Raw genomic sequence first — 27,422 nt, forward strand, 5'->3', positions numbered from 1 at the left:
ACGGCGTGACGTCAGTCACGGCCACCTAAATGCTCGAAGCGCCCGGCCGGGTGTGGCAATGCGCAACAGGTATTCAGTTCACATGTAAATGATTTAACAAACAGAAACTAACAATTCTAACAAGCATAAAAATAGTTTTTAATTAATTAATGATATTGTAAATTAATTTCGTTCACAAAACTGGCCGGCATCGCCTTCCCGCGCTCCGTCGTTTTCCCGCGCGTTTTCCTCCCCTCCCTGGCCCGGCTGCCAGGGAGACTGAGTCGTCAGTAGCCATCCAGCACTCGCCAGGGCTGGCAGCCCCGCGCACGGGGAGCATCCAACTTTCGCGCCAATAACCACGTTTAGCATCAATAGGTAATTATCTCCGAATCATCTTTCCTCAGCTTCCCGGTCGGCCCCAACCGGCTGTACGAATTGTCGTGCGGTCCATAATTAAAGTGTGTGACCCGACTACGGGTCTTTAACGTAATACGTAATTTATATTTCAAGGCAGCCCGCCGAGGTGCCTGCGCCTCACGCTGTAAGACCTCCCCCACGAGGAGTTTGAACTTTGCCCGCGCAGGGCGGCATTGCGCCAAACGCGCCCCATCAACGTACGAACGCTTCAATCCCTGGGACGTGCCACGGCCGTGAACAAGAGACCACGTCGGGTCCCGTCGCGCCCGTTCCCAGTTTAAACGTGGCCCACGCCACTACGAGGACCAGCCTCGCACCCCGTGATCACTAGAAGTCTGGAGACCGTCCCCACTTCGAGTCCGGGACGTACTAATAACTATTCAGTGTCAATTAACGTGTCTCAGATTAGTGTATGTCGTCATCATCGTGTCCGTGTATAAGTTAGTATTAATTGTTAATTCACCTAGACAGTAACAGTTCCAGTCAGTAAGTGCATTACGAACTACCACGTGTTATGCACCAGGCTAGCCGCGCCACGAACCATTATCACCGTAGCTCAGGATAGCCTGCACCCATCGGTGGAGTAGTCTTCGGAACGCCGTGAGACGTAATCAGTGCCGCCATTCGAGGGCCATGTAGGCGGAGTGAAGGTTGACGACGATACGGCCAGTCACGTGCCAGTGCCTCGTGTAACGTTCTGTAACGTGTGCTACCGGAATAAAACGCCTAAATTTATGTGTGTATTTCATTAATACGGCGTCCTGGGAGGCCTTAACAGCCCGGGAGGCCCTTTGTCGACGCGTCCCTGCCTGCAACCACGATGCCAGGAACCCCGCCCTTGAGACTAAATTCACATCATATAAATTTAATTAACCAAATTTCAGGACAGGCAGCGGGGTCGGCATCAATAGTATACTGGTTCATATGTGACCCTGACATGGTGAAACTCGAAATAACACAGGCTAGATTGCAAGATACGTTACATTTATTCACATACACACTCATATAGAAGCGATGCATGTTTACATGTAAAGCAATTATTATGAAGGTTGCAAAACACAGTTAAAAACCACGTGCTAGCGGCAGACCCTCTACTAGCTTCTTGAGTCTACCAGTTCTGTTCAAGAAATATAATTAGAGGTCTGGGCTCGGATCTCCGGAGCTATCACTCTACATTAATTATGTAGGTTGTTTTAAAGGCTCCAGGCAGATGTATGCACAGCTCCTTAACTGTAAGCATATTTGTCCTGGGGTTGGCCAGTACTTTAAGTTAAGACTGACGCGGAGTAGTCTCCACAAAGATAATGTAGATGTGACAAACATCGTTCAGGAGCTTTGATGATGATGATGATTATGATGTTTGGCCGGTGTCAGCTCTTAAGAAATCAGCCTTACCTTCTGAGGTGGGAGTTGAATAGTTCAACCCAGTGTGGCTTCCCAAAAACATATCCGTTTCGGAGAACTAAAGTGGCACTAGTTTCTTTACGTGTGGCAGGGATTGGACACGCCCCTGCATATGCACTCTCATGCGGACACTACTAGGAAAAGATGTGACTTAGGTTACGATAGCACTCACAAGTCCAGTGATCACAGGGTTCTGGTTTATTGTACCACCCACATGTAGCCTACTACAAGTACAACTACAGCATTCATCTCCTCTTCATGATACAGCAGTGAATTTAAAAGATTATCTATACACAAGTTTAAGTTTGAAATAGAGGTACTCCGAAATGTGTAACTGTGGCTGGAGCATTAATGAGTTAGCTGGCCCTTTAAGAGATGATACCTGCCTGCATTACAAAATTGTGCGAGGCTGATAACTGAAGTAGGGTTTTTCTATATACTGAAGCTTGCCCTAATGTATGGAATGGGTGTTTGCCTAGGTGCCAAATAGCAGGTAGCAGTTATGTGCTATTACACAAAACTCTTTATAGGATGTTTCATGGCCATGTGGATGGGGGCAGCAGGTTCGATGCTTGGCAGAGACCCCTACCCTTCTGAGCTGTCAGCCACTCTGACGTCGTACCGACCATGGCCGTTAAGCCCGTGCTCCGCACCGCCGGTACCGTATCCCGTTTTCGGAGCGCGCCCCTTGCCCAGCCGGATTGAGTCAGGCGAGCGCCTCGGGCGTGACCCCAATAGACATAATGAAATTTAAAGGTACGGAACCCCGGAGGCTCGAACCCATAATTCAATTAAGGGAAAAGCCATTAGTACGAAATTACTAATTACCCGACATGTAATAAGTGCGTCGTAGCCACTCCGGGCGAGTACACCACGCACGGAGCAGACAACAAACCTCATTAACAGTCACCGCGGCCACTGGCCTTAATTAAAATGCCCGTGACTATGATCAAGTCAGAATAGGAGAAATCCCTCTAAAACAATTCGCAGTGGGACAATATGTTAGTAAATTTACAGTCGCCAACTTGATGTCACAATTTAAATAATTAAATAAATTAAAACCATTGTTAAGCCTTAAGCACCCAATTACCAGGTGCTACATTTTAATTGGGCACCTGTAACATGTTTTAACTGGTAATAGAGTAAACTCAATTAATATAAGTTTTTTGACGCCGACTCACAAAGAAGAGAATGTTTCTCTTCCTTGCGAGGCGGCCATGTTCGGCTGTCTTCAACCACTCCGCGCCGGGAATAGACGTGTGTCTGTGGGCAGCATCCAAGTTTCTTTCATTGATTATTTTTATTCCGTACTAAATCTTTAAATTTAAAACCTTTTGTTAATTCACCGCTGCCCACGTCGACTCGGAGCGTATTTTGCGGAGCCGGGCCTATCCCGACCGTCTTCAGTGTGATACCGCGCTACGTATCGTATCACAGAACGTACGGTACTGGCCGACTCCAGCGAAAGTGTTTTTATTTAAGGACGCCGTGCATATGCCTGCCGGCTGCACACACGTAAGTGTTTCGCCGAATTTAGGAGCCCGCTCATAGAGCCCCCCCTGCACCCGTTAACTTTCGGCGCTGGCCGTCTCCAGCGAGCATCGACCCACGCCCCGCGAGACTGCCGCAGTAACCATTAGTGTCGCGTAGTGTTATGTTTTTTTTTGTGTTAATTGTGTAACGGCTAGACGTCGCCAAGTGTTGGTGAGAGTGTTTTGTAGCGGGACTAAATTAAAGGTAATTCTCACCAACTCGTGTACACTAATTTTCCGTAGTCTCCCGTCCTCCACACGGCCGAGCGGCCTTCACAGTCAAGGGAGAGCCATTCAGGGTAGAGTCAAGCCGTGTACCTGGCGGGGCACGCGGGGGCAGAGTACCCACGACCCAACACCAACGGCCTAGCAGCCCGCTAGCCTGGCGCCCCTCCGGACAACAAGAGCATCGCGACGCCCGTAGCGCCCGTCAGGTACCCCCCGGGCCTTTCACAGAGGTCGGGTGACGGCAACTCGGTATACTGTATCCGATTACTAAATTAAATATGGGGTTCAATGAAGATGTTTAATTATGACTGAGCACCCTTACATATGCTTTCTACTTGTGTTGTGTGTTCTGTACTGAAGAGCATTGGCCAGAGACTGGAAAAATTCGCGGATTGATTCAGCGATAAGCTAGAATCCAAACTCGTTTAAATACACGCTGCTTTAGTGATTGGACCAAAATTCACCCGAAGGACTACAGGCCAATGGAAAACCCTCGACAAAAGAAGTATCGAATCACGAGCATCCCGGTTAACAAGTGTCATGAGTAAGTAGCCAATGAGTAGCTGTTATTTGTCCAAGCACCTATAGGATCGTGGAGTCTGTCCTAGAGGTAATTGAAAACGCGAATTTTTCCAGTCCCTAGCATTGGCTCGTTGCGATGTAGTTAAGACAGTTCCAATTAAGATGCATCGCTCATCCTACTGGGGAATGGTGCTGTTAATAAGGAAGACACAGTTGCCGTCGTCCGGGGTCTCGGGCTCGAGTCCCGGTGTGGCTCCTAGTGGGAAAAGGCGGTTCTTGATCTGTGTTGTCCGGGTGGGCGCCAGACTAGCTCGTTTATAGTTGTGAATTTGGGGTCGTGGATGTATGTGCCCCTGCGTGGCCCACTAGGGCCGGCGGCGGTGTTGCGTGAGATGATTTTAAATAAGAGACGTGGAGTTGAGGTGGCGGTGTCGTACCTTTTATTCAGAGGAGCGAGTCGTACACAATACAACACTCTACAGAGGTCCCCGGGGGGGGGGGGGGTTTACTTGTTATTCCGTGGCGCCGTATTGTTTGTGTTCCGCGTTACGTGGCCTCGGATGCTGTTATGTCTTAGACGTCTCACTGGGTACGCAGGTAACGTAATTTCGTAACACAAAGGCGGGACACAAAATACACTGAATTAAGGGGGCGCGTACAGGTTACGTGGCACTCGTTACTTGGGTAACGTAAGTTAGCAATACAAAATACGGGATACAAAAATACACTGAATTAAGGGGGTGCGCACAAGTTACGTGGCACTCGTTACTCGGGTAACGTAAGTTAGCAATACAAAACACGGGATACAAAAATACACTGGATTAAGGGGGCGCGCACACGTTACGTGGCACTCGTTACTCGGGTAACGTAAGTTAGCAGTACAAAATACGGGATACAAAATACACTGAATTAAGGGGGCGGGCGATTGGAGACGGCCAATCCCGTATGCAAATGTCTCGGCGCGGGTGTTGTGCCCACTGTGGTGAGACACGCACCGCAATTAAGTTTGTCCAAGTTCCCTTGCGGGTTTGTGGTCAGCGCCGTGCGCGTGACCTTAAATAAAGTTCTGTACGTTGCGGGAGACGGCCCGTGCCGTATGCTGAAGAGCAGCTCCGCTGACCAAGTGTGGTGCGGGGTGTCCTTAAGTTGATGCGGCTGGATTAGGTCCTGGACCGAAAAAAGGGACCGGGTACTCACGGAGAGGTTAAGTAATAAAAGGGGTTTTGTTAATTAGTGACTATATTTACCGGACGTTACTTTCAATGTAGACAAAGGATGTTGCCTCTCCGTGGGACTTGGTCCGCCCCGGTCCATGAGCTGCGCTGAACTGCCGAACTGGCATGGTGTCCGAGGGAGGCTCGGCCTCTCTCGCGCCAGGCGTGACCTCATTACGCTAGACTCCAAACGGGTGTGTCTGGAAGAGATTTTATTGTCGCTAAAATCCTAATTTAATGTTTCAGGAGGAATGGGTACGGTTCTTCTCTTGTCTACTCAGGTTTCCGCGGCTTTGCCTTTAATTGCTGTTCGGCTCGCCTGACTCGGGTGGGCCATGGCCAGGGGTGTGTTCCGTTAGCGGGAGCGTATACTGGCGGGTGCAGGTCGGGCTCTGGGGTGGTCGTCGGCCAGACGACGTCACAGTTAGTTAGTTTAATACATAAGGCGGCACAACGAACACTGTCCATCATGTGGGTGATGCGACACAAGGTTTATAAAGTCCTAACTTTATATGGGGAAGAACACACAATGTCCCATAATCAATATACACTTACTAAAGCACTTACAAAGATGTTATCGATAGAAAGCTGAGGGCCACTATCTAACTAGTCACATTGACATCGTCCGACCGAAGGCCACCCTAAAGCCCGACCTGCAACCACAGTATCCGCCCCGCTAACGGAACGCGCCCCTAGCCATGGCCCACCCGAGTCAGACGAGCGCCGCGGAACATAGGTATATTCAGGGGCTTAGCCAGGGAGGGGTTTTAAGGGTTTACCCCCCCCCCCCCCTTAGCTACAAATCTTTAATTAATTTCTTATTCATCACTCACACAAATTTCATATTAAAATTAATAAAAATTTTACCATTACAATATTTAAATTTAAGTACCGAAAACTGCTAAAATAGCACTATTTTACACCTTAAAATCCAAATTTTCCCAGGGGAGGACCCTCGGACCACCCGCTTTAATACGGGGGGGGGGGGGGGGGGGGGGGGGCGCATGCTTCTTAACACCCCCCATACACAAATCCTGGCTACGCCATTGGGTATAATCAACGCCCTTGACTTAATCGGCAATACAAACCGAGTCACGTACATGGTAAATTCAATACACATTAAAGAATATGCCACTTTAAATTAACAACACCGTGCAACACAAGTGCGACGTAGGAGTGCCCGGGTCATTCACGTGTGGTTTTTTAATAAAACAGCTGTGAGTGCTCCCCTTGCGACCTTCAGCCTGATTTCAATAGCGTAATATGTGACTTAATTAAAACCGCCCCAAATTATCATTTATCATGCGCCACTGGAGCAGTCATCAAGCGACGAACAGTCTCCAGTGTGACTCTGATTATTCAAACTTATTTCATAGAAACTTGTTACATGTCATGTAATTTCTAAAACATTATATATATATATAGTTAATTATTAAGTTTTATTGTGTGAATTTAGAGCCACTTACATTTTGTTATTAATATAATTTTTAAAATAACGGAACAAAGAAACTGGCACGACAGGATGCTCACCCCTCCTCTCGCGCCAGGGCCAGACGCCAGTACAGCGCGACTCGCGGACCGGAATGGACGCACGTCCCACGGGGAGCCATCATCTTTTGTCTTTACTGAACTTCCTTCTGGTAACTATAGTCAAACTTCAAAACCTTTTTTAATTACTCCCCGTGTGCGCCCGGTCCTTTTCCGGTGTAGGGCCTATCCCAGCCGCGTAAACATAACACTCCCCCTCAACCTCGACTGGCGTGAGGACTTAGTTTAGTGACGACGCCCCAGAGCGTCCAGTGTACTGTAGTGTACTTTGTGTAGGGAACTGTAAAAGCAAGGGTAATGACCAACGTGAATTAAAGATCAACTCCGCACCCTCTGTGCGCGACGTATATACCAACCTGACTCGTGTGTGTTAATTGTGGAACTTCCCCAACCCAGTTAGGGATCAGCGCACTATGCTGTGTAGGGCCAGTAGTGCAGCAGTAATTAGGGGCCCCGAACAGCACGAACACCACCGCCGCCGTTCCTAGTGGGCCTCGCCACCTCGCCGACCCACCTCGTGGTTAACCACCGCGTTAGCCTGGCGCCCTCCCGGACACGCTTCACGCAATAGAACAGCCTTCCCACTAGGAACCCGCCGGATCTCGAACGCGAGAACCCGGGCGACGGCAACCTTATAGGTGGTAAAGAGAGTGAAGCCGCGATGTCCTCGGGCATAGTTCTAAAAATCGTTAGTAGAGCATATTTCACCATATGTGGCCCAATGTGGGCCAAATGTTGAAGACTCCGCAGTGAAGGGCAGGCAGCATCGAAATTATGTAAATAAATAAATGTCTCTGACTAGCAAAGGGGGATTCAGAGGTTCACCTCGGAGGGGGCACTCTAGGATTTTAGAATAGCCAGAGAAAAAATGTCTTAAAATTTCTAAATTTGTATTTAATCTACTCACACTACACATAACATCCAACCACCAGATTTTATGATTCTACAAGAAAATCATTAATTATATTAAAATATTTTATTGGTTTCAGAAACAATCATTTTTGTCGGCAATATTAATGTAGCAACCAACTGGTTTTTCGGGGGGGGGGGGGGGGCCTTGCCCCTGGTGACCCCCCTTGGATCCACCACTGCTTACTAGAGCACAATTACTTATATTAAGCAGCTGGTGAGTCAGTGCATGCCGATTGGAGCTAGCTGCGGGGATGATTTGAAAGGATTCGGGAAAACTTACTCTATTGCTGCTATGTCGTTGATGATAGTAGGTGAAGACTCCATGGTGCGCACACACATGGATGCCGACTTATGCAACCCCAAAGGGTCGCGCCCCACCAGGAGTCACCTTTCATGTGCAAATTTGCAGTGAGCTGCAGTAGGTAGGGTCCACGTTTGTAGACAGATTGTATGATAAAACAATTAAAAGTGGTTTAGCAACCTTTTACATTCATTGTATGGCTGCAGGAGATTATTAGTTAATACATAAACCCTAGTCGATTGCCGTCCGGACGCCAATCGAATTGTGGCAATCGTTCAGGGCATCGTACTACACGGCACTGGAATGAATGAAGTCTGATTGGGTGACCTTTACTGCCACAAAGGCATCACAGGGAGGCGAAAATAAGGCATAGTGGTCTGTGCGAGCAGAGAGAGCATAGATCGATGTCGTCAAATGCCACCCCACCCCCTTCATTAAATGCTGCAATGACCATCTACACCAATGTCACACACATTAGCTCAGTGGACTCCTCCCACTGTCACACTGAGGGGGTTTCGCATTGCTGTTGCTGTAGGTTGTTGAGATAGCGCTGGGAGTGAGCTTACAGGTAAAGTGGTGTAGCATTCTACACCCTCCCTAAGCCCGATGTGCCTTTCTCAATGCGGACCCCTTCTCCTCCCACCATCGCCCCTGTTCAAACCACCCGCCAACATGTGCACATATTAGTCTGCCCTGCAAGAGGTAAATTTACAGTACCTACCACATATTACCCTAATTACTTAATTTTATTCATTTTTTATATATATTCATTTTTTCAATCCCCACTAAGTGTTAACGTTTTAATTTATGCCATAAGAGACGGAGCAGTTTCAGAATGCACCCTCACACAAGCAGTTACATTCAAACTTTAATAATAATTATATGTAAAATTATAAGTAACATGATTTTAAATTAGTAATAAACATGTGAAGGGTTGCGTTATGTTATCTTGTTTCGTGCCACAATTCTAAATGGCCTAACGGTAACGCCACTGCTTCCTGCGGCCATGACACCTCGACCACAGCCCAGTCTCTCTCGATCGCCGCCCGGACCCGGATGTGCTCCGCACCTCATCGACTTCACTGTAGGTATTAACTGATCCATTAGCATCTGCCGTGCTTAATTAATTTTGCAACCTTTTTCTTTATCTTTGAGGCAAGCTCCAGGTGGTGGACTGTTTCGATAAGTAATTTAAGTTTTTTTAAGGATATTTTAAGCAAAACGACGTGACTCATGCTCTTCACCAGGTATACGTGGTACCCTGGTCCTCACGTAAGCCGTAGGAATTGCAGTTGGCATGATTTTTCACAGTTTCAGTAAGTTTTAAGGTGTTGCTGATTTGTTATCTCGAGTAACAACTTGTGACCTGAGACCGCTCACATTTTGTTCTTTGTCCACGTATGTTCCCCACCTCGGGACCAGGGCATATGGGATGCACAAAGAGCCCACCAGCCCTCCAACACGACCATCGCTTGGTAGTACTATAGCGTGCCCACCGCTCGGAGCAGGCTTGTGGGGTAGGTTTAGAGGCATAAGGGTGAATCTGGCCCATCTCTCACACAGTCCACATCGCGACCCTGGGACGGAGGAACTAGCCGGGACTGCGTGCCCATCCACGTGGTGGCGCCCAAGTTTGAAACCAGTTACTAATTAATAACAAAATTCTCCAAGTTACCGAAATGCAAGTTAACAGACCATAATGCTCCAAAATGGTACAAAAAATCATGAATTTAATCAGCAAATTTAATCAAAACTAAACTATATTAGTAAAACTTAATCTTTTAATATATTAAAGTAAATTAATATAAATTATTTAGCATGGAGTTAGTACCAAAATGTATGTAATAAACAGGCTGGAAAAAAATTGGCTTTTCTTGATATTGCAACTGTTATTAGTAACTAATTCTTTGATTATGCCACTGGTACATTTTCAAAATGCACATATACTTGCTGATTTAGTATTATTCTTCCCAGTAGTAAGAAATTATTATTAAAAATTTATTATACTGTAAAAGTGCATTATTTACCAGTCAAAAAGACACTGTTTTGGTGAAGTATCATTAAACAATTAAGTGTCGTATTTGTTAAAAATTCTGCTATCTTTATAAATAGAGTTCATAAAAATAAAAACAATAACACCGAAATCTCTTGTTTTAAAAATGAAAATGGCCTAAAAATAAAATCATAAAAACTTGTCTCTACCTATAATAGGGATGCAAATGGTGTCCGAAGCTATAAACTCAACTCAGTTTGTCAGCCACCACAAAGATGCAATAAAATAAATAAAGACAGCTTTTCATTAAGTTTGAGCAATCGTGATATAATTACAATACATGGTACATATCACACACAATAATTTAAAAATGTTTTTAACACACATTTTGATGTAGAAAATTTACACGTACAAATTTCTTTAAACTTTACAAATGAAAACAATGCACAAGGACATATTAACAGGAAATAAAACTTGAGGAAGATTTTTAGTTTTCGTATGTGTATGTACAAAAATCATAACTTGATTTAATGTACCTGCGGGAGAACGTTTTCACCATTAGTGAAATTGCTTGAGCTGCTTTTGAGTTACAGGCAGTCCAATTTTTTTTATTGAAATTTTTAAATATCATGTAAAGTAATAAAAAAATGTATAACTGGAAAGAGGTTATATTTTATAAGTAAATTCCATATTCAACATATCTTCAGCATGGCATATAAAATTTAAAATCGTCAAGAATTTTTTTGGAAAAACCTACAATTTTCCGGTTACCTTCTTAGAGAAGAACACTGTTGTCACGTATCAAAATCAGCACAAAATTATTTGTAAATAAGTTATGTGTGAAGTTACTTCAGTTAGTTTTAAAAACAAGGCACAAGCATAATTTTTCCAGTGGAAATGAACTTTGTTGGCAGTGCCAAGGCATACAATCCCTCGGTACATAGAAGTACTTACTAGAAAACAATATTGTTTATCTGCTATTATTTAATTTTTGGAAACAGGTTCTTAAACATTGGCAATCAATATGTGAGTTGAACAAAATTTGCACTAAACATGACAAAGACCCAAAAGTCATCAATATATTCTGCTAAAAATTTATGTCTAATTCAACTGCCAACAAAATTCAGAGAAACACTTTCAATTCAACATAAAATGTTTGTTGAGAATCCATAAAAAGTGTATGATTATTGATTAAACACTTATTTTTCTAAAAATGATTGGCACTTCCTTTTTTAATGCATTTCCACAGCATACACTGATAAAAACATACACACTATCTTGCACTCTATACTTTAGAAGAAAAGCATCTTTTAGATAATTTACAATTTGGATGTCTGTCAAAATGACTCTTACAGTTTATAGCATCTAGATTTGGGCCTACAAAATAAAAATGACACAGTAATTTGCTTGCAAAATGATAGAAATTTTTGAAATTTGCAACTTAACAAATTGCCAATCCAATCATATTTCCCACAGGAAATTTTTTTTTTCTGCCTGAAATTTTTCAGACTAAAGCTACCATCCCAACCAGCTCTACTTAAAAGACATCAGGAATCAAGATATTTTCTACCAACTGGTCACAATGTCCGTACAGACTGAATGTACAGGGCTAACAAAGTGCAAGATACTGTCCAACCGTCAAAATATTACACTATGTTTACATTCTTTCTTGTCAACATATCTTCACAACAAAAACAGTAAAACTTTTATCGCTTAATGAAAATGCTTTTCCAAACCAATAACCACCACACATACAACAAAACTGTTGACACAGAAATCACTGCTAGTGCATTTCAAGTGATCTGATCACACTAAAATTCTTTGCAAGTGTTTTCTTTCAGAATACAAGATGTTAGGTTTCTAAAACTTTTGCCCTACTCTTTTGTCATTAGGTACAAGTATAAGCCTTTAAAATTTTGTGCATTTGTAAACAGGGAGGATTGTCAAAAATTGATTCCAAGTGTTCAGATTAATTGGGATGCACTATATCAGATGCTATGACTTCATTAAACTAATTTACTTACTATAACATGTGCTGAGAGAATTAGGTATAAATAATCTGACAAAATACTTTTTTTTTTCCCATAGATTTTAAAACATACGTAGTAAACTATATTAGGATTAAGCAGCAACATCATTCTCCTGTCAATTGAAACTACTGCATGTTGGTGGCAGATTTGTGGTTTGAACTATTAGAGTTCTTTGGAACAAATAATGCTTGGAGTAATGTTATCACAAATGGTCCATGTTCAGTTATTGAAAACTAAATCTAATCAGTCTTCATACACACATCAAGTTTATTTTTTTTAATGCCAAAAAAGGCAAACTTTATAACTTCAATATTGTCGCGGGTTGAAATTTTGCAGGGTTGTTGAAATCAAATTTAGGGACTTTACTGACGGGACTCTGGGCTGGCTGCTCTGTTCACTCGTCAGCGCAAGTGGCGTGACCATGTAATTGGGGCACGGGGCCGGCGCGGCGCGCTGCGGGCTTGCAGAATTTTGTTTGTTTGTTTGGCCGCGCGCTGGCGCAGCCACGGGCCGCAGTTACTGGGGCGCGCTGTCGTAACAAGCCGCGCGGTGTGGCCTGCACATTGGGGTAGAGGGGGGGTAGTCTTCCCAGATGTTCTAGTTAGTTGTTTAGTAAATTTGACTTCAATAACGAGCTTTTGTTATGGTAGGCGCGGCAGGGCGCGCGAATTTAAGCGCAAGTGATTGGTGACTCGGGGCTCACTCAGGCGGAGGCTATGCGTCTCACCTGTGGTCACGAGTTGTTAGTTCGTTCGTGATGTAGGAATTCAAGCTTTCGGGCGGAAGCTATGGTCGACGCCAGAGGCCACGAGTCGTTTAATTTAAGTTAGGTCATAATGTAGTCGTCAAGCTTTCGGGCGGAGGCTATGGCCCTCGTCAGGGGTCACGCGTCATAGTTTTTAAAATGTAATGTTCGTTCGGGATTTCAAGGGCAGGAGAGGCCCCTACGTTATTTTTTTAAAGTAATCGATCAAGAAAGGCTTTTCGGAAAATGTGAGTATGGACTTATCTTTGTTTTAATTTTAAGTATTAATTATGATTTGAGGTATTCGGAAGGACTAGGGAAGTGTTTAGTGAAGTTCTCTCATTCTCTCTCTTGTAAGGTCGTTCAATCGTTAAGGAAGTAAAGAGATTATTGTTTTAAATTGTAATCCCGCTATTTAAATGTTCTTTAAAATGATGTTGAGTATTTGACTTTAAGAATAAAATAATTTTAATTAAGTATTATGTTATTTTGCAAAATCTCCTTAGTTCAGCTCTCACCAGACATCCTGTACGGGATGACGAACCTATGATCCTAGGTACAGTAAAGTATTTTATGAAGTTAAGACTAGTTGATGCCAAGCGAGTTGTTTCTATGTAAAGAGCTACGATTCTCTCCCCCCTCTGAAAGTGGATCGTGACAGAAATGGCGGTGGCACCGGCTAGGTGCACGTGACAGAAATGGTAGAGTTCGCCGGATAGGTTCTATTTCTGGAGAGAGAGAGAGGTAGATTTTTATGTTTATTATTAAGTTAGTTTCAGCTTCTGATAGCAGGTTATTAAGAGTTTACTTGAGGAGAGGATTACGGAATTTAATCTAAGTGGAGGAAGTCTTTGAGATTTTTTTTTGACGTAACAGATGTTTATTTGAGTATACTTGTAAGGATAAAGTTTATAGTGATAAGTTGTTTTAAGTCGTTGAATTTATTGTAGATTTATATCGGGGATTATTACGTGAGGAGAATACGTTATAAGTTAAATGCTTATTAGAGATAATGCAAGTGGTTTAATTTAATTGAAGTTCATTTTAAGATTGTAGGTTAAGAGAATTATAATTTAAAATAAAGTTTTTTGTCGTAAATAGGAATTATTTTCAAGAGAAGTTTGTTTTGTTTTCGTGCGCGTAGGAGACGAGACGTACGAATTAAATCAGTCGAGGGAAGGATAAACGTTAGAAAGGAATTAAAGAGAAAACGAGAGTTTATGTAAAAGAGAGTTATAGAATTTATAGTGATGTTTTGTTTTAATTAGAAAAATGTTGAGAGTTGTTTCAGAACGACACGTCAGTGGACGTGGCAGAATGAACACGTGACGGGGAGGTGCTGAGACCTAGCGGAGAACGGAGGAACCGCAAGCGAGGGTTGGCGCACCTGATGGAATTCGGTGACGTCACGGGCTCATACGGAGACGTGGACGGCCGTGACCTTGTTTTGATCAGCTGTACGGTAACTTAGCGATAAGAAAATAGACTATTGGTTAAATAAATTTAAATTTAAGTGTGTTTTAGGAGAAGAGGAACTTTCAGTATGTAAGTAATTTATTTTAAGAAGTGTATGATGTATAGGCTAGAAGTGTTTCGTTGTAAGTTGTTTATGTTTTTGTTAGTTAAATTCTACCTCGGTTTTAAAAATATTTTTTTGGGATTTGTAAACATTATTAAGGAGGTACACTATAAAATCGATAAGCATTGAGAAAAGTGGGAAGGATAGTTTTTGTGTGTAGAGGGAATTTACTCCAAGGGAACAGAGAGACAAAATTAATGTTTTCATTAGGGCGAGGGACCCTAAGGTGAGGCGTTGTGTCCCTGGGAAGAAAGGGAATTGTAGCGCAGACCATAGGAGATGGGCTGGCTACGTGAATTAAGGGTTAGGAGAATCCTGAGAGTTGTGAGTAGTTTGGGGCAGGAGTTCCCCATGGTAGTACCGAAGTGGCTATCCTGTATGGGATAGGGTACCATTTCAATGAAGTTTGTTGGTGGGGTTAGAGCCCCCTGTGTAGTGGGCCTATAGCAGATAGGCACTACAGTGAAATTTTTGGTTATTTTGTGAGGTAAATTCCCTGGAGGTTAAGTAAGATTGGATTCAGTTAGGAAGGAGGGAAATGAGAAACATTGCTGTAGAGAGTTAGTGTACTTGCCTAATGTGAAATTGAATTTTACTAAATTAATTTAGGAGAAAGTTTTTTTCGGTAAATAAATAATAATGGAAGATAGCTAGATAATTAATTAATTTTTTTTGAGTAAGGTGTTTTAAGTAATGAAATAAAATAAGGTGAAGTAATTTGAATAATTGGGGAGGAGTTTCTTTAAGAGTTTAGATAATTGTTTTTGAATTTATTGAGATATTCAGCCAGTGAAGTTTGAGTGTGAGAGATACAGTGAGATTTTAAGGAAATCGGTTGTTTATTAATTAGGACAAATGAGATTTTATGATTAAGAGTCAGTAAGCATAGTTAAAATTTACGACATGATATTTGTTGACAGTTTACAGTTATTAAGGAGAAAACAGAGTAATCTATTTATTTTTATTTTAAGGGTTTGAAGATAAGATTATGAATTTTTTTTTTGAAAGTTTCTTGGGCATGTTTGAATAATTTTTATTTGGATTTTAAGAAATTACAGAGAAAATTTAATTGATTTACATTAGTTTGGAAGTATGGAGGTTTAGTGTTCGATTAGCCCTAACTTGATGGTCGGATCCCAAAAGAATGCCGTAAAACCGATAGCCAATTGAGAGGAATGCGGTAGGCGCTTGTGTAGAGAGGGGTTGTGGGAAAGCTCCTTGGGACTGATGGCAGATCAGGGGCCCTAAATAGTGTGTGATGCTGTAAAACCAGTGCAGAGAAAGCCTGGTATGCTTAAATTTTTGGGCACAGGTTATGTAAACCTGGGGTTCCATGGGATTTAGTCATGTTAGCTGCTGTGAGACATTAAGATTTCCAGGCTCCATAGTAAATTCAATGTAAATTTTTGTTTTCTTAAAATAATAAATTTGTTTTTAATTTTTTTTGAGATATTTGATTTGTAACAGTGAATACAGACCCCGAGGAATAAGAGTTGTCATGCTGTGAGAGGAGAAGGTGGTAGGCCTAAAAGGGTACAGGCACCACAGAGGTTATGTGCATTGCATAATTTAAATATAAGGAAACTTGAGAATTTGAAATTTTGTTGTTGGTTTGTACACCCATAAGAAGAGTATAGGCAGAATTTTTATTGTTATGAGATGTCTAATTTAATTGAAAAGAAGAAAGTTTAAAGATGCAAGGTAACATTATTATTGTAATAATTGAAAGAGATTAAGAGGTAGAGAGAAATAGGCAGTTTTTGTTTGTAAGTACTAAAGTTTACATATAGAAATTTAGTAACTAAGAATGAATAATAAGTTAAGTCTAGTGTAAAAGTTTTTTTTAAGTTTGTTAAGTTAAGAGTCATAAGTAAATTTTTTTTGAGAGAGAATGTCTTTGATAGGAAGTATTAGAAACTTATGGGAATTTTAGGGTAACATAAATAATGTAGGTAATGAATAATAAATAGATGGTAGGTCTTAAGTTAGGATTAACATTTGAAGCAGAATTTAATTAAGAAGAAGGAAAATAAATAGGCCTAATGAAAAGAACAAAAAAGGATTTTATGGTAAAGCATTTTTTTTAAGTAATAAACAATGAATAATAATGTTGTTTCAGGGTAATGTGTACTAATAATACAATTGTTTTTTTTAGGACCAAAGAACAGGAATTATGTAATTTAAATTAACATGTATTTTTGAAACTGTTACAGATTCCTTAAGATGAGCTGAGCAGCAGTCCAGTTTACAAGATGACAAGAGTTCGAGAGACAAGATACAAGATCACTGAAACAAGAGCCAAGACTGAAGATTCAAGAGAAGAGAAAGCTGGCAGCCATGGACTTACAAGTGGAGATTAATAAGGTCATGTAAAGTTTTATTTTTTTTTATGGAAGACAGTAACTGGAGTTTTTTTTTGTTATAAACATTATTTACAGAACTTTTTAGGTTATAGTAATGTAATGGAACTAGTGAGTTGTGGTAGCTGTCAAAAAGAACTAATACCTTAAGTTTAATTTTTAAAGTTAATTTTCTTAATTTACAGAGGGATTAGTAGTTTTTTTTAAACCTTATTTAGGTTGGAATTTAAATACAATAGCTTATTATAAATGTGTACGAACAGTTCAAGTTCACAGTACTGATAGGTAGGTCAGATGATCTTATTGATTTTGATGATTTGTTGTTTTGAGTTGATTTTTAAGTGTTGTGAATTAGACAATGAAATAGTTCTGAAAACTTAAATTATTTCAAGCTAAGAAATAGTAAAGTTAATTGTAACTCAAAGGACACCAGAATTTAATTTTTTTTTGAATTAGTAATGTTTGAAAATTTTATACTTTACAAGAAAGGTTATAAACAAACAGATCGGATGGAACAAGGATGCAGTAAATCACAATTTCATTTAGAATTATTGATTAGCTTTTGAGGTTATGAAGTAAAAGTAATTATAGTTTAAAAGTTTGAATAAAAAAAAAAATGTTTTTTTTTTATTTGTTTGAAATAGAAAGTTTAAAAGTTAATTAGTCATGATCTAGGTGGGTGATGGGGTGGGAATTGGCCACTCTTTTTCCCTATAACCTCCCTAACATGGCCTTCTATTACAACTAACAGAAATAAAGAAGAAGAAAAATGAAGAATTATTAGTTAGAATGTTTCTTTCATGAAGATACCTGATGAACTTTTACTGTTTGGAAGAATAGAAGCAAGGTTAGTCAGATATTTTTACTCAGAAGAAGAAGAAGATAAAGCAGTTTTATGACTCGACAAGCCAGAGATTGGTGTTTCCCCTCTGCGCTTCTATTGACTACGTTGTTTACTCTCATGGGATAGCTGGTTCGGCACCATGGAGAGAGATTGGTGGGCATTGTGGTTGCCCCCAGAAGAAAAGAAGAGTAGAAGAGGTTATGGGTGGGTCATGTGAACTGACCTTCAACCCAGTTACTTCGTGGGGACTATTTGCTGTATAGAGAAGATCAAGACTCAAGAGTTAGGGAAAATCATTGGAGGTCATGTTTCCCTTCCTTAAGTTTTTCCTATCAAATTATTTGCCTGATTAGATTATGCTAAGGGTGGGATACTTTATGTTAGCAGTTGTATTAATTAATTTTATTTTTTTGTGTGTTTGCATCCTTGCCCATCGATTGCAGTTTAGTAGTTAGTTTTGTATTTGTCAGGCGTGATGGTAATGCCTGTTGATGATGTTTCAGAATTGTAATCTGTTCGTGATGAGGATGGCACAACTCCGAAGCAGATGTGGGGAGAAGTTGTGAGCTGCCCTGGAAGCCAGTCCAGTAGCTGTTGGAGTTGAGTGGTGTTTGCTGATGGCCAGCCCAGGGAGCTACTCTTCTCGACAACACTGACTTCGAGGAGTTGCACCAACCTTCACGAGATAAGAGTTTAATTAATTGAAACACTGTAAGGACACTTAATTTTTTTTGAAGAACGAAAGAAGTATGGTAATAAACGGAAACCGAAAAAAAAATAATAATAATAATTATCAAGAATTTGCACATTGTTTAACGAATACTGAGAAACTAAGAACAGTAATTTAATTTGTAAAGAGAGCTTCACTAACAGAACAATTTTTTTAGAATTGAGAACTCGAGCCTCTGAAGGTTCCTGTGAGAACAAACCAGATAAAAGTTTTACATTTAATTTTATGAATACTTGTTGTTTTAAAATAAATCTTATGCAGAATCTAGATGTATGTTCAGACAGCAAGGAACTAAGAAAATTATTATTTTTGTGAAATGAGGAATTTATAGTTATGGTTTAATGGAAAAAGACAATTTGTAATTTTGAGGTAGCTCGATGGGGCTCGAGCTCTGTGAGGGGAGGGTTATGTCGCGGGTTGAAATTTTGCAGGGTTGTTGAAATCAAATTTAGGGACTTTACTGACGGGACTCTGGGCTGGCTGCTCTGTTCACTCGTCAGCGCAAGTGGCGTGACCATGTAATTGGGGCACGGGGCCGGCGCGGCGCGCTGCGGGCTTGCAGAATTTTGTTTGTTTGTTTGGCCGCGCGCTGGCGCAGCCACGGGCCGCAGTTACTGGGGCGCGCTGTCGTAACAAGCCGCGCGGTGTGGCCTGCACATTGGGGTAGAGGGGGGGTAGTCTTCCCAGATGTTCTAGTTAGTTGTTTAGTAAATTTGACTTCAATAACGAGCTTTTGTTATGGTAGGCGCGGCAGGGCGCGCGAATTTAAGCGCAAGTGATTGGTGACTCGGGGCTCACTCAGGCGGAGGCTATGCGTCTCACCTGTGGTCACGAGTTGTTAGTTCGTTCGTGATGTAGGAATTCAAGCTTTCGGGCGGAAGCTATGGTCGACGCCAGAGGCCACGAGTCGTTTAATTTAAGTTAGGTCATAATGTAGTCGTCAAGCTTTCGGGCGGAGGCTATGGCCCTCGTCAGGGGTCACGCGTCATAGTTTTTAAAATGTAATGTTCGTTCGGGATTTCAAGGGCAGGAGAGGCCCCTACGTTATTTTTTTAAAGTAATCGATCAAGAAAGGCTTTTCGGAAAATGTGAGTATGGACTTATCTTTGTTTTAATTTTAAGTATTAATTATGATTTGAGGTATTCGGAAGGACTAGGGAAGTGTTTAGTGAAGTTCTCTCATTCTCTCTCTTGTAAGGTCGTTCAATCGTTAAGGAAGTAAAGAGATTATTGTTTTAAATTGTAATCCCGCTATTTAAATGTTCTTTAAAATGATGTTGAGTATTTGACTTTAAGAATAAAATAATTTTAATTAAGTATTATGTTATTTTGCAAAATCTCCTTAGTTCAGCTCTCACCAGACATCCTGTACGGGATGACGAACCTATGATCCTAGGTACAGTAAAGTATTTTATGAAGTTAAGACTAGTTGATGCCAAGCGAGTTGTTTCTATGTAAAGAGCTACGATTCTCTCCCCCCTCTGAAAGTGGATCGTGACAGAAATGGCGGTGGCACCGGCTAGGTGCACGTGACAATATAAGTTATGCATACATACTATCATACCTGAACAAGAGCTCGAAATTCGCTCCAGTCGATCAGACTTAGTTAACAGCACAAATAATGTTTCCTGTAAGACAGGCTTTGCAGAAAGCTAAATCACAGCACATGACTCAAGGCATCTGTGCTATTTGGCATAAATACAAATAATAATAAATTAAACATAAGTTATATTTATACATATTTTTCAACAAGTTGAAAGTTGCTAAGGAATACATTCAAATTAAAAGACCGACAGGTCAATGAATGGAAATAACTTATAAATAAAGAGCCGAGAGAAAACATCAATTTCCTCGAAAAAGCGGGCGCGCGGCCTGACGTAACTTATCCGCCCTGTTGCGTTCCAACAAATCGCTCGTACGTAGGAGACAGGGAAAATTCACGTGTTTATGTAACTTGCAGGCTAATTTAAGATCAGAGTGAGGCCACTGCAGTTTCTTCTGGGAAGCCACAGTCAAACAGATCTGTTCAGGAAAGAGGTTCAACTATCCTTCCTGTCACTGGTGGGTTCAGTTAACCCTGACTGACTTCAGTGCTGATTAGGATAACGGAGTGAATATTGTGGTACAGCACGCACTCAAGTTCTGGTTTGAACAGTGAACACTTGCCAACATAATTGTCGAAATCATGTGTCATGACATATGCAAGTTGGTACACTGTACAGGTTGAATAAAGTCATAGCACTTCGCAAAGCTGAATTAAAAAAAAAAATATTTTGAGTGAGTCTTTCAGTACTTGTTACAGATGTGTAACATCTAACTTCTCTAATGAGTAAATTCATTTGTTCTCATGTTTGCAAATACACTTATAATATGAAACCGGATAATAATTTAACATATAATTATTTAAAATGATGCCAAGCATGATAAATATACTCAAATTGTGTTTTCAATTACATTTCTGGACACGAATCAGGCGCAGTTTCCACACCTACCCCTAGAATTCGCTGCCGTAGTAGCTGCATCAACTATTGAATCATTACATTTGTAGACTGAAAGGTTAAACTATATATTGCAATGAATCCGATAAAAGCGTAAAAGACTTGAAAAAAATTCTAAACCCGGGCTTTGGACATGATTTTCGACAAAAAGTTTTATTAAAATTCTGCCCACCTTGTTAAAATTCATTAAACAGTTAATACTACGTTTCCCTTTGGCTTTGTGAACTTTGTTTTGCGCCATGCGCAACACAAGGCAGCATCTAGATTGCACATTTCAGTTCCATGCGACTTCCGTTCCATCCACGGAATTACTCCTACTAAATGCCTTAAACTGAGAGCTAAGTTGTTAACATGAAAAAAATGTAATGGTTCGTCCCACTGATTAGTTCAATATAATATGTACTGCAGAAAACTAACTAAATCAATTAAATAATTCACCGAAAGCATGGGTCTTTTGAAGACCATATGTAAAGAAGCAGATTTGTCATCGTTTACACCAGGTGGTTTGTGACATAGCTATAGCAAGTCATAAGTAAATAACTGACAATTGCAGAAATGAAAATCTGATACAGCTGAAGATTACCCAGAAGCAGACAAGGTTCTGCAGGGCGCATTAAATTAAATTCTGTCCAGTTACATAAACAAATTTTTTTTTTAAGTTAAGCCTTTAGAGCGTCCCTCTCTTAGGTTGCAGTGTGGAAATTAACGGGTGCTTTCTCTCTCTTTCCGACACAGGCCGATTGCCATAAGGGCTGACCTTGTTACTGCAGGTGCTGTCGCCAAATATAGTAGGTGTGTGAAATTTAAGGTATCGGATTTTTGTGCATTTATTTATATGCATTTGAAACTGAAGGTATTGGATATTGTGTGTATTTATTTAACAAGTGAACATTACAATTTTTGTCTGAATTCGTATCACTGAAAATGTGTGAATAGTTCCTTACTTCATAACGGATTTATGAGCGTGAGAGTAGGTAGGTATAGGCCTAAAACATTATAAATTACTAAGAAAGGATTTGTAAAATGCTTCTCATGTACTCAGAATACCAAACTTCTTCGTAACATGTTGGAAACACGGCAACGGCGCATGCCACAAGCAGTACACTGCAACACAAGCATGAGACGGCGTGCAGCGAGGAATAAAAGAGTGAATTTCCCCGGTCTCCAGCGAGGGAACCAAGACGCCGTGCTACGAGCTCTCCTCGGCCACGAGACGGCCGCCGGCCGACTGCTCCGTGTGCATCATCATCATCTGCGTGCTGAGGCGCTGGAGGCTGCGTCGCGAGAACAGGCCCGCCCGCGGCTCCTGCCGGCTGCCGCCCGCCTGCGGGGGGTGGTGGTGGTGGGGGGAGTGGTGGTGGGGGGGGCTGCGATGGTTGTGGTGGTCCGTGGCACGCCGCGCCTCACCCCCGCCGCTCCCCTCCCCGCCCCCACCGCCGCCGCCGCCCGACACCCGCTGGATGTAGTCCAGGGTCTTCTCGATGGCCCGCAGCCGCTTCTCCAGGCTCACCGTCGCCAGGATGCCCACCTGCGACAAGGGGGAGCGAGCGCGCCGATGCCGTCACTCGCACACGTGACTTCCCCCCCCCCACTGCAGTTACCACGCGACAACCTGCGGGAATCACGAGTGAACAATCTGTGCGTGAACACGTCCCCCAGCGCCGTCGACAACTAGAACGTGGCTCGGTGGTCAGAAGCACAGCCACATAGACAGGTCCGGCAACTTATCTTTGATCTCCATCCGCTTTGCGAACCTGAAGCACGCGGTGGGGCCTGCGAACTAATGGCCCTAGGAGTAGTTCAGCTCAATATCAACACTTGTGTTAAATGGGAGTTTCGTATAAAAAAAAAGGACACATTTTTTAAAAAAATCTCCGTTTCGTTTTAAAATGTCGTGTGAAGTTTTGGGAATTGTTTATTTGTTTGGAAGATTTGTAGGAGTTTAATTGTATGGCGAAAACATGTAACTTCGCTGCAATTTTCCAATTGAAAGACGGGAGTGTTGAGAATGCGGATCCCAAACAAACTGGGTTCTCCCGTAAGAAAGTGTGTTTTAAATGTTAAGTGCGTATTTAATTCAATAATGTTCATTTGCTATATACATTTTAATCTTCAAGCAAGTGTCCTTTTTTTCAAATGTGAGTTTTAATCCAGTAATTTTTTTTTAATATAACAAGGGGAGGGACCGAGTCAGGGCTCAGAGTTATGGCTTAAACTGTGTGAATGGAAGCAGGTAGGTGCATCTTTCATCGTACTAAAATATCTTACCTGAGTGGGCTCTAGGAAGTGAGAAAAAGCTTTTTAAAGATTTTAAAGTAGCATTTTGAGGACTATTTTTTTTCTTCATTTGTTAAGTCAGAAGTGTGGTGCAGTGGTCACGTGCATAGTCTGGCAACCCACAGACTCGGATTCGATACCCGATGGTATAGTTTTATTCTTGAGTTTTCTTTTCTCTCATTTCTTGCAATATTAAACTATTAATTACAAAATACAAATATATTTAAAAATTTAAATTGTATGTACTTAAAAATACTATATTTCATTTAATAAAGTTCACTGTAATTTAGTTAATATATTTAAACAGAAAATGTTTTAAATGAAACATTTTTGAATTGTATTTGCTGCAGAGCATGGTTTGTGTTTTTAACTTTTGTCCAATAGCGACGTTTAGCAAATGTTTTGTTGTTATGTCCCCATTTGATCCTTTTGTTTTATGCTCTATCGAGCATTCAGAGCACATAGCTCTGGCAGCTGTTGCAAATCCCCTATAGTTGGCATTTACTATACCTTTTTTCGTACAGTTTGTAACAGTTTCTACAGTTGTGAACAGCATCTTGCCACGTGTCTGCAGAGATGTCATAAAAATGTATTATTCTATTGGAAAATTGAAAAAAAAAAATGATTCTTCTGATAATAAATTAAAAGCAGTGTGGATAATTAACTGCTAGAATTTTCGTAAATGTTTATTTTATTCAAAACCTCACCCAATTCTGTAATTTAACTGTATAAATATATTTAGATTCTGTAAATAACCATATTGTGAGAAATAAAAAAGAAAATAAAATGTTTCCAGTGGTGTCAAACCCCAGCTGACAGACTGCCTAACCATGTGCTTGAGCACTGCGCCACACCGCTGACTTGACGATTAATAACAAAATATCCTTCAAACTCTACTTTAAATTCTTTAAAGAGCTTTTTCTCGCTTTCTACCGCCTACTCAGGCATCGAAAGGGACACCTGACTGCTTCCACTCACAGTTGAAGCCAAATCGGTGAGCTCCGACCCCAACCCTCCCCTCAGAAAGATTTCAACTTTTTATTTTTCTAGTACTACAGCTTGCCAGTTTTTTTAATTTTAACCGGGTCGTTAGGTATGTATAGAAACGACTAAACTTGACGGTTTTTAGCCGTAAACTTTATTACAGCCAGGTGCAAGGCTTTCTCTCTCATCACTCCTACTTAATTTGCAATGAGTAAAAAAATTTAGGCATTTACCAAGCACCCAAATAAATGAAAAAAATTAGTAATCTGGGGGAAAAAATTTCAAATATTGAGATTGAATTAGGAATAAGATCATATTATATACAAAATGTCCATTTAACACAATGTTAATAACGGGCTTCACTAAGCCGACAAGACACGCCAAGGCAAAAGTTAGGAATTTGCCAGACCTAGCTATATTACCATGGTCGGAAGAAACATCTCACAGCAAAGAGATCCCGGTTTGATTCCCAGCTACGTCAAACCTTGTTTTATTCCCAAGGAGGAATGATGGAGGAGGTAGATGTAAGCCGGTGTGTTTTCTATAAGTACTTATGATTCCTCGTCACCAATTCTACTACTGCTCCATCTCACTGACAATCATCTAACTATTGGAGACCTCAATGAACCCAAGACAAGAAAACCTGATAAATGCCATTCTGCTCTCTTTTTAAATATTAACGATGGCAGTCTTAGCTTTTTGGTTAAAACTGAACCTTGGTGTCCGCAACAACCAATATATTGATAAAGTTTACCGATGTTTCGCTGCACTTTTCAATGTGCTGAATTATCCCCAGATGATGCAGACTGCAATGTGCAGAGACATACGATTTAACTTCAACACAGTGACGTGGTGTTTACTGGAAAGCATAACCTGCTATGACAAAGACCGCAACGGCATAAGATCATGCTACCGATTCTAAAGCATTTCAATACAAACAAAAATTTTATTTTCAAGTGAATGTTAATTTTTGATTAATTATTTTTCTCAAATAGTTCATTGACACCTCAGCTACAAATACTAAGATTTCATTGGTTAACCATGAATTTACCTACATGGCAGCTTCAACCTCAAACAAGGAGAAGTTAGTTACATCACTACGCACTTTTGATTATTAGTACTTTATCTCATTGTGATTGTTAACTAGACAACCACTAAACGATCACCAGTAAAACTGACAAAGTCAGCAGTAAATTTACAACAGTCATGCATCATAAAAATGCAGCCTTAAGTTCAAAAGTAACAATATAGGTGAGTCTTAAATTAATTAAATTCATGAAATTCAGACACCATCGATTGTAATACAGACCCTATTTTCAGAGTGCAAAAAGTCGCAAAAAGGCCGGGTGTCTTAATATTGAGTTGATTGAGTGTTTTGAAATGCGGTAAATGAGACTCGGCGAGATGGTTGCCCGGGGAACTCACCTGGAGGTTCTGCCCCAGAGGCAGGATGGCGAGCAGCCACCACGCCCACGCCGGGCCGTTGGCCAGCTGCGCCCAGTCCTCCTCCACGGCCGGCATCGCGCCGAAAGTGCGCACAATCTCCGCCTGCACCGCCGGCAGCACCGTGCCGAACCACGAGCGGCCCTTCTGCCGCACGCGCTCGTGCAGTTCCCGCACCGCTGCGGACACCCGGCACATCCGCCCATCACACGCTGTCCCCCGGCTGCCGGCATCTCCCGCTCCCGTCCAGGGGCGTGACTAGACTAGTTTCCACCCCGGGCAAGAACTCATCCCCACCCTCCCCTTTCAAACCAACCAAACAAAAGCCTTTCCCAACAACACCTCACATTGCCATCCACATCTTTGAATATATATACTGTATAGAAGTCGCGAGTGGATAGGATTTACTCTACGATTTTCAGTGGCGTATGATAAGCAGCTTGGGAACTTCACCGCTGCAGTGCGCTGCCGTAACGCCCTGTATCTCTTAGTTGTTATTTACACGTAAGAGCGCAGCACTGTCGCCCGCTGTCATTCCCCGCACCCCCCACACTTCATTCACTGCAGCTTATGGTCGTTCAACGGGAGGGGGAAGGGGTGTTTGAAGAGTTTGACACTTGTCCGCTAGGGACCACCACAAGTCGATGCCCTAGAGATGGTGGCGATTGCGGCGGTGAATTAACCAACTACCTCAAAACCGTATTAGAAATTTTAACCTGGGCTGACGACTTCTATACAGTATATATATTCAAAGTCCACATATTAATCCCACTATTACAAACATTTTTGATTGAACTTAGATGGTAAATAAATAGATTTATTTCCAGTCATTTCATTCTTAATACATCCTAAGTTGGATAGTACACGACAAATTCCAGTTTGAAAATATACATGTATGTATCTTTCAGTACAAATAATTCCGTTCCTTTGCCCTCCAAATTTTTTTTTTTTTGTTCTAACGTTACGATATTCAAGTAAACATCTATAGTAAAAATTACTCTGCCATTTTTGCCGCCGCCCCCCCCTTTCCACCCATGCAATGCCTGGGGTACCAGCCTCGTATGTCGCCCTCTAGTTACGTCTTTGCAGCCATCAGTCATAACATTTAAAAATACAATATAAGACAAACACAATAAAGTTTACGACAAATACTAGACTCTCTCCAAAATAAATAACACACTTGTAGAGCTAATCAATCCATTAAATAGTTTTAAGAATACACATGTCTTAAAGCTCTGACTCACACAACATTTTGGTTACTTCATCTTCTAGTCATTACTAATGGTTAAGGAATTTTCAAGGAATTTTTGCATTGACTTTTTCGAAAGCACTAATGAATTGATTTTATGTTCCGTCTTTAATTTTCTTAACAGTTATTTAGAAAAATTATCTTATATCTATAAAAAGTCACCCAAGTTTTATAGGTAATTCCATTTATTAATAAAATAATAACTAATGACAATAAAATGAAATAACCAACTAAGAATGTGAGACCAAGTTAGTGGCAAGTTCTTTCCAAGAATTTTGATAGATGGCTGCTTCATCCAGCTTACGATTATTCCATATTGACTAGGTAGCGTTCGAATGCATGCGTCATTCGGTTTCAAAATGGTGATGGGACTCAATTAGTGTACGACTGAATAGCAGTTGAGACGGCAACCTAAAGAAACTGGTATTGAGGCTCTGATAAATCGGTGGGTGAGTGAATAAATATTGGTGGGAAGTGTTAATTTTTAATTATCTGTTTTGACCAACTGGAGGCTTCCATACAGAATATGGCCGGCCACATCGATAAGTTATCAGCACAGAATGTTATGAGGCAATGGTATTCTCACAGAAACATTTAAAAATATTATCTTTATTTAATTTTTTGTAAACT

General features: G+C 41.2%; 1 protein-coding gene across 1 annotated transcript in view; it reads right to left on the minus strand.

Moving 5' to 3' along the window:
* Positions 1-16,196: 16,196 nt before the first annotated feature.
* The window catches only part of LOC134534256 (LON peptidase N-terminal domain and RING finger protein 3), a 95,843-nt gene continuing 84,617 nt past the window's right edge, over positions 16,197-27,422 (minus strand). The window contains exons 8-9 of the mRNA XM_063372548.1: positions 25,526-25,722; positions 16,197-22,367 (exon numbers count right to left, since the gene is read on the minus strand). Of these exons, the coding sequence (XP_063228618.1) occupies positions 22,029-22,367; positions 25,526-25,722 (536 nt within the window). The 3' untranslated portion in view covers positions 16,197-22,028. The remainder of the gene's footprint in view (positions 22,368-25,525; positions 25,723-27,422) is intronic.

The sequence above is a fragment of the Bacillus rossius genome, chromosome 7 (genome assembly GCF_032445375.1).
Source record: "Bacillus rossius redtenbacheri isolate Brsri chromosome 7, Brsri_v3, whole genome shotgun sequence".
Lineage (NCBI taxonomy): Eukaryota > Metazoa > Arthropoda > Insecta > Phasmatodea > Bacillidae > Bacillus > Bacillus rossius.